This window comes from Talpa europaea (genome assembly GCF_964194135.1).
Source record: "Talpa europaea genome assembly, chromosome: 13".
Lineage (NCBI taxonomy): Eukaryota > Metazoa > Chordata > Mammalia > Eulipotyphla > Talpidae > Talpa > Talpa europaea.
This window is the reverse complement of record NC_140080.1, coordinates 13346830-13359314: the sequence shown is the minus strand read 5'-3', so window position 1 is coordinate 13359314 and position 12485 is coordinate 13346830. Positions and strand designations below refer to the sequence as shown.

Below are 12485 nucleotides of genomic sequence, written 5' to 3'. Positions count from 1 at the left end.
CAGACAAGGAAACCAAAGTACAGAGAGATGAAGGAACTTGTCCAAGGTCGCACAGCTAATTAGTGGCAGAGCTGGGCAGCAGCCCAGACAGGCTGGCTCCAGAGGCAGAGCAAGAAACCGCAGGGCGATGCTGTGCAGAGCAGCAAACAGGCCCAAGGCGAGTCTGATGGTTCTGCTCAGCAGGAAAGTTTGTAGAGAAAAATTTCAGAGATTATGTTTTTTACAGCTTCCCATAGTCCAAAAAAAAAAAAAAAAAGATTGGGAACACTGGAGGACAAAGTTATCTTCCAACCCTGCTTCCATAGTATTTTAATTTAAGGTTAAATTATTAAACAGGGATGCCTTTGTATAAATCTGGTTTGCCAATTTTTAGAAAGCAAAACCACAGAGAAAGAAGGAAGCACAGGAGGATACACAGAGGCAAATCCCCACATTTGCCAAGGAGTTCAATACTCACACCACTAGGCAGGAAGTGGGAGCAAGACACGCCAGAAAAGAACCTTATCACTGTTAATGCAAAGATTTGTAAACATTTGAAAAAATGGAAGGACTGATAGAGACTTTGGGAGAACAATTCAGCAAACTATCAATTGACTTAAATGCTATCCTTTAATCCACATTAATCTCTTGCTTGGCATTTTATCCTTAGGATAAAGGATAAATTTCCATATGCTAAGGAAAGTTCATTTGCAAGAGTATTCATTGTAAAATTGATTTAAAATAGGTTCTTCGGAATTTTCTTAAGCATCTAAAAATAAGGGAAAGGATTCATGCTTGATTATATCTACATGATGGACAAAAAACTGGAGCTAGTAACAATGGTTAATGGCCTGGGGAAATAAATACAGAGTGACAGCAAAAATACCAAATTTCTCAGCCTCCCTGGTGGTGCAAGGGATTAAGACACAACCTCTGATGCAATCCGCAGCCTCTGCAGCACAAGTTGGATCCCCAGCCGTCCAGGGAGCTACCCACATGGCGCAGCAGACCTCTCCTGCCTTGCCTGCTGCTCCCCTCAGCAGTGTATTTCAGTCAGTCTGCCTGTTCTGCTTCCCACTCTGTCTCTGGTGAATCCTCTCACCCCCCCCTCACACACACACCTCTGGCCTGTACCCCAGCTCTTGTGTGCATAAATAAATAAATCTTTAAAAAAAAAAAAGAATACCAAATTTCTGCACAGAGAAAGACAGCTAATAGCAAGACCACCAACTCACAATGAATATATTCTAACATAAAGAGTGATTTTCCCTGGGGAGTAAGATTAAACAAACATTCTTCACATTTTTCCAATCTGCTAATTGAATAATAGTTACTCACTGTACTCTGGAAAGAAAAATTTTTAAGAGGAAAGGTCTTTGGTTATGCAACATGCATCATAATGCTTAAAATCTTAAGCCCATCATTTCTGTTTCCTTCTCGGGTATCAGGAGTGGCGTGGGAGATCAGGAGATGGCAATCGCCCAGAATCAGGGGACTTCAGCAGGGGCTGCGAGGCCTCGTGACATTCTTGAACATGGGCTGCTTGACTGTCAGGGTTCTCGGGGTTGCTGGACAAACATCATGGCTGTGCTGACGGCTCTCCACAAGAAGGTCCTGCCTCTGAGCTTGGGATGGGGTTCACTCAAGCTTGGAACAGGGGTGCCCAAAGTACCTTCTCCAGGAGACAGCTGGCACAGAGCTTGGTGGAAGAAGCCATGGTGTCAAAGGCAGGCGGGTAAACTGGAGAAGGGCCCCAAATATGGACCAAGTGTCTCCAAAAGAATTGGGTACTGATTTGAGAGCTGGGGGCTTACCAGTGCTCTGGTCAGCCAGTCCATACACTGCAGTATCCAGACCAGTGTCTGTCAAGCAAACCTCAAAGTTACAGATCGAAGCATCCAGACAGGCTCAAACACTGGTCGGAAACCAAGATGCTGTTCGTCAGAGTTAGTACGTGTAAAGTCTTATATTCAGCTCAGGCATGAGCTTACAAGTGTTTCTTGGCAATGGCTATTTCACACAAGTAACAGTTTAATGTAGCCTATTCAATGAAGGGTGGTAATGACCCCACCAGCAGATTCTAACTCACCTTATTTCAAGAAGGAATTAAAAAACACGGAGCAAGGGGCCTCCCTGGTGGCACAAGGAGTTAAGATGCAACCTGTGAAGCTTTCCACAGCCTCTGCAGCATGAGTTCGATCCCCCGGCCGGCCAGGAAGCTCCCACATGGCACAGCAGACCTCTCCTGACTCGCCCGCTGCTCCCCTCAGCAGTGTATTTCAGTCAGTCTGCCTGTTCTGGTTCCCGCTCCGTCTCTGGTGAATCCTCTCAACCCCCCCCCCCCACCTCTGGCCTGTACCCCAGCTCTTGTATGCATAAATAAATAAATCTTTAAAAAAATGGAGCAAGACCAGAAGTATGTGACAAGGGACTTTCTAAGATGACTGGGCTATTCAGAGTCGGGGAGCATCATTAGGAGAGCATTTCAAGGGACCTAGCACATGCTGCAATGTTTGTGTGGTGATCCTGAGAAAGGGCGAATGGATGTATTCTGTTCCACCAGAGACTGGAGTCTGTCTTCTGACTCTACCACTACATTGAAATGGCTCCTGAGGGTCAGCCAGGGCCTTCATCCAGACGAATCCTAAAGGCAAATGTCCTCCTCATAGTCAAGGCGTCACAGCATTCAACATAAGAGCCCTGGCCTTCCTCACCACACTTGCTGTCAGCTCAGGGACAATTCTGCCCTGGCTTTCTCTAGTTCCTCCTTTATTCAAGGTCAGAGGTTGATTGTTGAGGGTCTTCTCATCTGCCCATATTGTCTCTGGGTGGTTTAAACAGTCTCTATGCAGATTATGCCCAAATTTAAATTTCCTCTAGAGAGCACTCTTGGGAGCTCTGGAAGCATTTCAAAGAAATTACATCAAAAGAAATGTCTGGCTCTACATCCTACCCTTGAATCCTGCCCTCAGCACTATACACTCAGTGGCAGCAGCCAGAACCCTGGGGTCATCTTGTGTCACCACTTGCCCTCACCTGTCAGACCCAGCCACCAGGGAGTACATTCCGCCTCCAACACTGGTCTCTCCCTCCACCACTTCCCCTCCACCACAGTGACCACGGCCATGATGCTGCCATCTGTCCCCAGGACATGGCTTATTGAGGGCGTCCCTATTGTCTCCAGACCAAACCAGTGCTTTTTCTCCTGCTCGGCACACTCTGCTTTGCAGCAAATTCCTGTAGATCATGAAGTATTTATACAGCTTTTACCACAGATTTTGCCAAAAGCTGGCTACCTCTTTATCCTTTTTTTTTTTTTAAATGAACTTTTTTTTTAAAGATTAATTTATTTATTTATACAAGCACTGGGTACAGTCAGAAGTGCAGGAGGGTGAGAGAATTCACCAGAGCCAGAGTGGGGAACAGAACAGGCAGACTGAAGAAATACACTGCTGAGGGGAGGGAGCAACAGGTGGCAGGAGAGGTCTGTGCGCCATGTGGGACCCTCGCTGGTGGCTGGGGATCTAACCGGTGCTGCAGAGGCTGTGGGCAGCCTCGCAGCCCAGCGCTCAACCACTGCTTCACCTTTTCTTTTATGTCTCAATTTAAAAGTCATACCTGGTCTGATAGTTATGTCCTCTCAGCCCCCAATTATTTGCCACCTCAGCACTTTATATTTCCTTCATGGCACTTAACACACTTTGTGTCTCTCCTGAAGCCAACGTGCTCGGGATATCAATTCCAAGCAGGGTGTGACCTCACCGTCATACTCCCTATTGCATTTCTAAGATCAGAAACTTCTAAAAGGTTGACTATGGAAGAGAGGATTCACCAGAGAGAGTGGGCAGCAGAACAGGCGGATATACTGAAATACACTGCTGAGGGGAACAGCAGGAGAGACAGGAGAGGTCTGCTGCGCCATGTGGGTAGTTCCCTGGCTGGCTGGGGATTAAAATTGTGCTGCAGAGGCTGGCAATAGCTTGATAGCACTGTCTTTAACCCCAGCGCCACCAGGGAGGCCCAGGACAGAACTTTTGAATGGAGTCTTAAAAAGGGACAATGTTAAAGTGATTACATGGATTACATCTTCTGTATATGGGGTGCCAGTGTGCACCCCATATACAGTAAATCTTGCTAAAAAAAAAAAGCCATCTGACGATGAACTTACACAGGCTAGGCAGGTCAACAAGCAATCTAGGGGAGAGGGTTCAAGCAGGAGGTGGGGGGCTTCTTTTATCACTGATGACACAGAGGTACTTGAGCTGGGTGCAAGACTGGGCCAAGAGCACTTCAGGTCTCCTCCACACAGGTTCAAGAATTCTTAAGGAGTTTCGGGTTAAAAGTGCACTCCCAAAGCAGCAAACATCATATTGTATTTCCTAAGGGGCAGAAAGTCTCTCTAAAAGGTGCCACAAAATGGCGTTAAGCCCTGGTGAAAAGCAACTTCCCTGGAGCAGAATCAGTGCAAGCTCCCTCTACGTGCCCAGCCAGATGTGGTTTGGGACACTGACAGCCCGCGGGACCTTTCTTTCTGAATTGTACCAAATGCGGCCCAGAAACAAGCTGGCTGAGGAAGCAGACCCACTTGAGGGAAACCCAAAGTTCCACTCTTCATTTGCGATGCTGCTCTGTAAACACACCAGGAGGGCTTTATTTAGCGGCACAGCCATTAATAATGCAGAGATCTTTACACAGGCAAGCGGAGAAAATTAGTCCTGAGTGATTTCGTTACTACAGTGTATACACGAAGTCAAAGGCACTGAGAGTCTCATTACAACAGCTGTAGAAGTTGGTGGCAATACAGATATCAGGCAGGGAGCTTGCAGGCCATACAACCAATGATGCAATTCAGGCAAACTTTCTACCTCACTCTCTTAGGGGATCTTACACTTGACCATTAATTATCACTTCGAACACCACAGAGACCACAAAACCACTCCAGAAGCATCTCTTGTACTTTGTAGTTTTCCTCATCTTCACCAACCACCTCCCAGTTTTGTTTGCTTCATTTTTAAAAGGTAAATACTGGCTTTTGATGGCATCATTACAGTATTTATTGAATTTGTCGGCAGATTAGATAATGTATCACTAGGTATTTCAATACATTGCAGATGAGTGTATGAGGTCATAAATTATGCCCTTAAATATTTTTTTCTCCAAAAAAAAATCAGAAAGATAGAAACTTTTTAGACTATAAAAAGTCAAAGATATTTAAAATTTACTTCTATAGTGTCCCATGTTGACAAGGCTGTGGAGGAATAATGTGAGGGGAAGCAGGGAATGTAAACTCTGAAGATGTTTGTGTAGGGTTGTGGGTCATATCTTCCCATTCTAAATGCAAATTCCCTTTGATTCAGCAATCGGACTATGTAATATTCATCATATGTCTGTATTTCAGTGAAATTAAGTGCAGAACAATACTCATTCTATCATCACTGAAAATCGCAAAAAGCTAGAAAACTCAAATTGCCTATCCAGTAAATCACAAGGCAACCATAAAATGGGGTAAGATGATAAAAATAATGAGGTCTCTTTGTGAAAATGAGACAAGATATATTAAAGATATATTAAAGCTCCAAGATATATTAAAGAATAAAGGCAAGGCATATGTTCCTAAATATATTGAAATAGTATCTTGTGGAAATTCTCAAAGAATAATTGAGAAACTTAGCAGTGGTTTCTCTGAGAAACAGGAGTAACAGTATATAGAAAGTGACTATTATATTTGCTTTAACTTCTGCACTGCTTGAACTAGCTTTACTATGTGTAGTTATAACTTAATTAACAAGAACACTAACTATACGCAGTATTTTCTACACATTCTGGATGCATCCTCTTGCTCTCTGCAGAGGTGGGTAAGTGAGCATGCTTTCTCAGACTCCACAAAACGAGATGCAGAGCCCAGAGAGGGGAGACCTAACCCTACTTCCCGACCTGTCCAGGAGCCTTCCCAGCTTGATAAGGTCCCTATCTATTCTCAATCATTCTTTCCTCCTTTGTGTGACCCAGATGTGCAAGTAAAGAGAAACTGTCCTTTCTGTTCTGCTAATTTTATTTTTTATTTTTTAAGGTTTATTTATGCATAGAAGAACTGGGGTACAAGCCAGAGGTGTGGGGGAGGGTGAGAGGATTCACCAGAGACAGAGTGGGGAGCAGAACAGGCAGATCTACTGAAATACACTGTGGAAGGGAGCAGTGGGCGAGACAGGAGAGATCTGCTGTGCCATGTGGGTTGGCTCCCTAGCCCTGGATTGAACTTATGTTGCAGTGGCTGGCAAGAGCTTGACAGCACTGTGTCTTTAACCCCTGCACCACCAAGGAATCCCTCTGCTAATTTTAGATTTACATCATCCCTCTTCAAAAGGTTGAGTTGGAAGACAAGTACAGTTATCCCACTGAAAAGATATCAAAGAAAAATCTGAGTATTTCCTCTCTAGTGTTCTTTCTAACAATATTATCACCAAGACAAAATGAAACAAAAATGCTTTTGATCTCAAAATACAATATCTGCCATGCTAACGAATCCCATGAGAATTGGAAAGACCAGCAAACAGCCCAAGGGACTTTATTTTCCAATTTAGAATCTCGAATCTGCCTATCTCAAAATCCTAAACAACTCTTTCGACTAAAAATGACTTCCTCAAGAGAAAGCACAGTGCACTGAAGAGAAAAGATGAAGTGAAATCTACACTCAAATGCTTTTGATACTGAAGAGACTGAAGACCAAAAGAGATTTGAACTATGTTTCTGTCCTTAGCCCATGAAAGAGATACTTCCTATGCCCCAGAGGAGGGGGGTGGGGGAGCTAATAAAGTCTACTTGACAAAGTCTAATATCTCCTTAGCTGAAAAGCTGCTCCTACTACATCTGATTTTTATACAAGCATTTGATCCCCAAGAAGTGATTTATGGTTAGGGTGGAAGGATATAAGAGTCATTAATGAAATGAACAAAGCATAGCCTAGTGCTTTGAGCTGTCTGTGGTCCTGAAAAATGTGACCAACGCTTCAAAGTAGGAGTTGTGCTCTAACAGAGGCTCCCCACCACACTATTTTAACTTGAGCACTTTAGTCCATGACTCACCTGAGCCATCTCATTTTGTCAGAGTGTGTATAAACACTTTAGGGAAGGTCACACTGACTTGCTTTCCAAGGTCCTCCATGAAAATGTCAGGGCCTCCCTAAACTTGGTTAAGCGATTCCGGAGGATGGAGAGCCAGGGTGTGGGGTACTGTACTTACTTTTCTAGAATACAGTAAGAAATTGTACCTGGTACCAGAGAACCCTGCTTGCAAGCTCTCACTGTGCATTCATCATACTAACATGCTGGAAAGAAAAAGAAATCTGCCATACACAGTCGCATATGCCGGCCACCTGATTTCATTGAGCATCAGAGTGAAGTGTTTTTCCAGAGATACTGATTGCTGTCTGAGTAAATTAGAACAGGCCTACTCTCCCCCTGGATCCTGACAGCTAGCTCAGGGTCTCCACATTGCTTTGATCCTCTTCCATTTTATGTTTTTCAAACAGAAACTCCAGTAAGAATGCACAACTTGAGTTTGAGGAAGAAATCCCTCTAGATTAAACACTGCGTGCAAAAATAATATCTAAAACAACTAAATACCTGAAGTGTGACTGACTTGATAGAAACCCTATAGAAAATCAACCTGACTTACAGTAACATGTAAAACAACTAAGTATTATTCAAGTCTCTATTTTGAAATTATCTTGAGTATGGCTGACTTCACAGAAACCATATAGAAAAATCAACCTGACTTACAGTTAACATTCTGTGATTCTTATATTGCCCCTACCGGGCAGAAGCTTCCGGTGCTTACTTGCCTTGTAGCAATATTCTCATCAATGTGTCCATGCATCTGTGTAACAGAAACAGTCCTCACAATTTGCGAGTGCATGGAATTTTTTTCATATAAACCTCATTTTCTGTAGTTTATACACATTTTAAGAGTTCTAATATGGTATCAAATTTTTTTTACAGCATGGAATTAACAGACATCCATAAGGTATTTAAAACAATCCCCCAATAATCCTCAAAAAGTCAGTGTTTTCAGAAACACACTTTGTTCTTGGTGTTAATATCATGAAGTGTCCTCCATGAACTCTGGTTAACTGTGTTGTGTGCTTTTTCAGAGGGAACAGGCAATTACATGAAAGCTGACATTTAATTAAAACAAACAAATCCAGCAGGCTCCCTTTCCAGGGTGGACCATGTGAAATCACTCTGGTCAATAAGCCAAGAAAAAAAAAAAAAAGAAAAAGAAAAATTAAGCTACTTTCTTTTTTAAAAAATATAGCTTTAAAGTCATCTTTTACACTAACTGTGAGTGCACTGGGAAGTATTGTGGCCTGGAAGCTGACAGCCTGGTCATGCTCTGAGGGTCCAGCTGTGGAGTCTGGCAAGCTACTCCTGACTGTAGATTCTACTGACTCTGTAAACCGAGGCAAAGGACCATACCTATTTTGTTCTTTGCAACTCTACATGTCTACTCTCCAAGCCAAAATGAGCAGGTACCCTTGTAACACTTAAGTTTCATTTAGTATCACTTTAAAATGCTTGAAAGTATTGCCACAGCCCACCATTAGTAGCATTGTGAAGACAGACCTACATAAATTATTAAAATTTCAGAGTTGAAATGTGTGCTGGCTTTCTTTTGCCAGCACAGCTAGACTACTTACCTGTAAATACGCTCACTCAGTCTAAATCTCACTCTCTAATGTCACTGCCTTTCAGTTTTTGCAAATTCGAAAGCAAGATGAAGTGATTCCTTCCTCATCTGGGGTCACCTGTATCTTTATTATGTTTGGGCAATTGTTAAAATCGGTTTCTTCCACATTTTGCTTGTGTTTGTTAGTTACTAACTTAAAATCTAGTAACTAATGCTCAAGACTAAAATGTTTAAGTACCAAGTTCTTTAGAATGTTTTAAATTCAGTGGCAACGAACTCCTGAAAGAAAGCAACCTGAATTTGAGGGTTTCCTAGATCCACTCAATCTCTAACAACGGCTCCCGACAAATCAGAAAATACTTATAAACATAAGCTCTAAAGTGGTAAGTCCCAATCTTTCTCAATTTTGAAAGCACCTGTTATTTTAACCTTCCTTTCATAATAGGTCGCAGCAAAGTGAACAACTCAGAAGGTGACCGATGAATTTTATACAGAGACAACTCTGAAACTGCCAGTAACAGCACAATATAACTACAGCCCTCCTGGCTACACTTAACCAAACAAATATTTTTCTGGCAAGATGGCTCACAAGGGCAGTGGCCTCTACTCTTACATGACATTTATAAAAAATGTGATGATTGCAGCTAAGAAGCTATCAAACTACCAGGCAGGCCACCTTTATGTTGCCTAAATCTAAACTTAGAGCAGATCTTTTTTTTTTTTTTTTTTTTCTGTAATGTTGGGGCACATGGAATGGGTTAGCGCTTTCAAGCCTGAGTATTGTTTTACTCAGAAATATTAGCTAGGAATATCATAAGCCCACATCTCCCAGCTACACTGTAGAAGATGTTACAGCTGGACAGTATCTTCCATCATGACCTGTGCGGCACCCACTAGGAAGAGGTGTATCAAACAAAAACACACATTACTCCACAGATGAAGACTATTGCTTCCCCAGCCTGCAGGGAAATAAAGGAAGTGCCTGATAGGGAGAATTGGCTCTACCTAAAGAAGCAGGAGGAAATCGGCAGGGCTGACAAATACCGCCTGCAATGTGTGTGATAAGCACCTTTACATGCTGCCCTGTTTTTGTTTCAACTTCTTGCAGGAACAGGTCAGGAGCTAGCAACAGAACACAGCTTATGTCTTCTGTAACCTCAGCAAGGACACGAGGACTTGGAAAAAAAGCATTTGCTGCCTTGCGTGTCTCCAGGCTGCCAGAAGGCAGGCTTTGGGTCATTCATAAACATCAGCATCTAAGTTACCTGTATTTCCCTGGCGTGGTACACGATGATCAGACCGAGCAGGATGATCGTGGAGAGACTGATAAGGCATTTCAGAGCTAAGGAGTACAGCGACGCCTGCAACACAGTCAGAACAGAAGCACTTTTAAGAAAAAAGCACTTTTATCCACCTCCCAGGACCCGGTGGTCAGTCAGCTCCCCACACGTGGACCTGAACTTGCGGGGAGGGGTGGGTAGTGCTGTCTCAGCTATGCTTTCTGCCCGATCCCTTGGCCTGAACAGGCAGTCAGAGGGGAGCGCCAGGAAGCGGATGGCCTAGGAAGCGCAGCACCTGGCTCCGGAAACCTGAGTAAGTTACTCCAGAGTTTAAGTGCCTGGGGCTGAAAGCGGCTTCCTAAATCCCGAGCACCAGCAGAGAGGGTCTGCTTTGCCCCACGCCCCGAACCACTCCTCCTAGGTGCCTCCACGCGCCGGGCACCGACTGCTGCAGAACTTTGGCTGCGCGCGTAAAGGCTTCCTCTCTGGAGTTTCCTTGCAGGCTAAGGGCGCGCGCCCGAGTCGAGCTCCCGATGGCCGCGGGCACCTCCAGCCGTCCGGGGCGGGCTCCGGACTGGCTCGCACGGCCCATCCCGACCACCCCACGCCCGGCCCCGCGGCCCCGGCGGGGTGGGCAGAGATCCGAGGGCGTACCTTGTCGTAGGCGCCCCACGACAGCTCGGTTTCGATGACCATGACCACGATGCCGAACATGCCGAAGATGAGCGCGTAGTCGCTGAGCCGCTTGCGCTTCTCAAACAGGGCGCGCCGGTGGCCCAGCTTGTAGCCGATGTTCTGGTTCTTCTTTTTGCTGGACTTGGTGCCACTGCTGCTGCCGTGCCCGCTGCCGCCGCCCGCCCCGGTGCTCCCGCCGCCGGCGGCTCCGTAGAGCGCCAGGTTGTTGGAGTTGTTGTGCTCCGGCTTGGACACCACGATCTCCGGGGCTGAGGACGACGCGGCGGCCGCGGCTCCAGACGGGGAGCACGCGCCGCCAGCGCCTCCGACCGAAGCGGGGGGCTGCAGGGGCTGCGCCTCGGAGTCCATCTCGTGCAGGTTCCGGCGGGACGAGCTCAAGTTGCTGAGCGGCCGCATGACGCCCCCGTTGTACCTGCAGCTGCTCATGGCTATTTCGGTGAAGGGGTTGCTCTCGCGGCGCGCCTGGGGCTGGTGGTGCTGGTAGTGCGCCGGGTGCGAGTGGTGGTGGTGGTGCGAGAGCGGGGGCCCGGAGCCCAGGCTGCCGAGGCTGCCCGTGGGACTGGCGGCGGGCTGCAGGCTGTGGCACTGGTGGTACTGGGAGGCGGGCGCCGGCTGCTGCGCGTACTGCTGCCGGAGCGCACTGGCATGGCTGGACGGCGTCAGCTCGCTCACATTGAGCTGGCTGCCCCGGCGCGACGAGCAGCAGCAGCAGCACGACGAGGCCGAGAGCGGCGAGGAGGTGCGGGTCCGGAAGGCGCCGCCGGGCGAGGAGGTGCGGAGCAGGAGGGACAGGTTATCCCCCGCCCCCGCCCCCGCCCCCGGGGCCCCGGAGGAGGCGCAGCTGTTGCACCGGAGGCATGGGCTGCTGCCGCCGCTGCCCGGCTGCTGGCTCGCGAGGTGCGGGTGGTGGCGAGGGTGCGGGAGGGACGCGAAGGGCGCGCACGGCTTGTCCTGGCTCTGCTGCTGCTGCTGCTGCTGCTGCTGGCAATGCAGGTGCGAGGCGCGCGGCGGCGGCTGCTCTGAGAAGAATCCGCGCTGGAACTGCAATGGGGTTTCCATGTCAGGGCTGTTAAAGCTGCAGGGAGACCAGGCGGTGGTGCACCCTGCGCAATGCGTTATGGTCGGGAGCGGGGACTCCTGCTGCTGGTTCGAGGAAGGGCCCATGCCGGCTCCGGTAGAATCCAGGCGGCGAGTCCCATTGGTCGGGCGCACCAAAACAATGGGCATGACATCACCTGTGGGGATCGAGACCGAGTTTGCGGGCGCGCACGGCTGAGGGGAGCGAATGTGTGAGTGGGGTGCAGAGGGGGGCGGGATCTGCAGGATGCAACCCTAGGGTGCGAAGGCCAGGACGGAGGGAGCGCGGGGGTTCCACCTGCTGATCCGGAGCTTCCAGGAGCACCCCTCGGGATGGGGAGCCGCGGGGCGGTGCGCCCGGGCTGCCTCGGGTGCACAAAAGGGCATCCCTCCCTCCCTCCTGCGCCGCCGCCTCCCTAACAAGCGCGGGACGCGCAGCCCGGATCCCCAGCACCGGGCACTGCAGCACCCTGGGCCGCCCGAGCTGTGTGCGGGTCCGTGCGCAAACGCGGCCGCCGCTCCGCCTGCACGCGAGCCGGGCAGGGCTGCCCACAGCTCCCTCGCCCCACGCCCACCTCTCCTGCAGTCCCGCAGGGTGGGCTGCCCGCCGTGCTCCGAGTCACTGCGGGCGCACCGCTTTGGGGTCACAAAGTTTGGCCACTGGCTCCGCCAGGGCACCAGGGCCGAGAGCGAAGTCGGGGCCTGAGCCCCAGTTTGCGCGCTGCTAGAGCCGAGCGGGCCCCGTGCGCCCCGCGCGCGCCCCGATCT

General features: G+C 48.2%; 1 protein-coding gene across 1 annotated transcript in view; it reads right to left on the bottom strand.

The window, feature by feature from the left end:
- KCNN2 (potassium calcium-activated channel subfamily N member 2) overlaps positions 1 to 11867 on the bottom strand; it is a gene marked incomplete at both ends in the record, with an annotated part of 135481 nt that extends 123614 nt beyond the window's left edge. The window contains 2 exons of the mRNA XM_084252331.1: positions 9930 to 10025; positions 10599 to 11867. Coding sequence (XP_084108457.1) covers positions 9930 to 10025; positions 10599 to 11867 — 1365 coding nt within the window. The remainder of the gene's footprint in view (positions 1 to 9929; positions 10026 to 10598) is intronic.
- Positions 11868 to 12485: the final 618 nt, after the last annotated feature.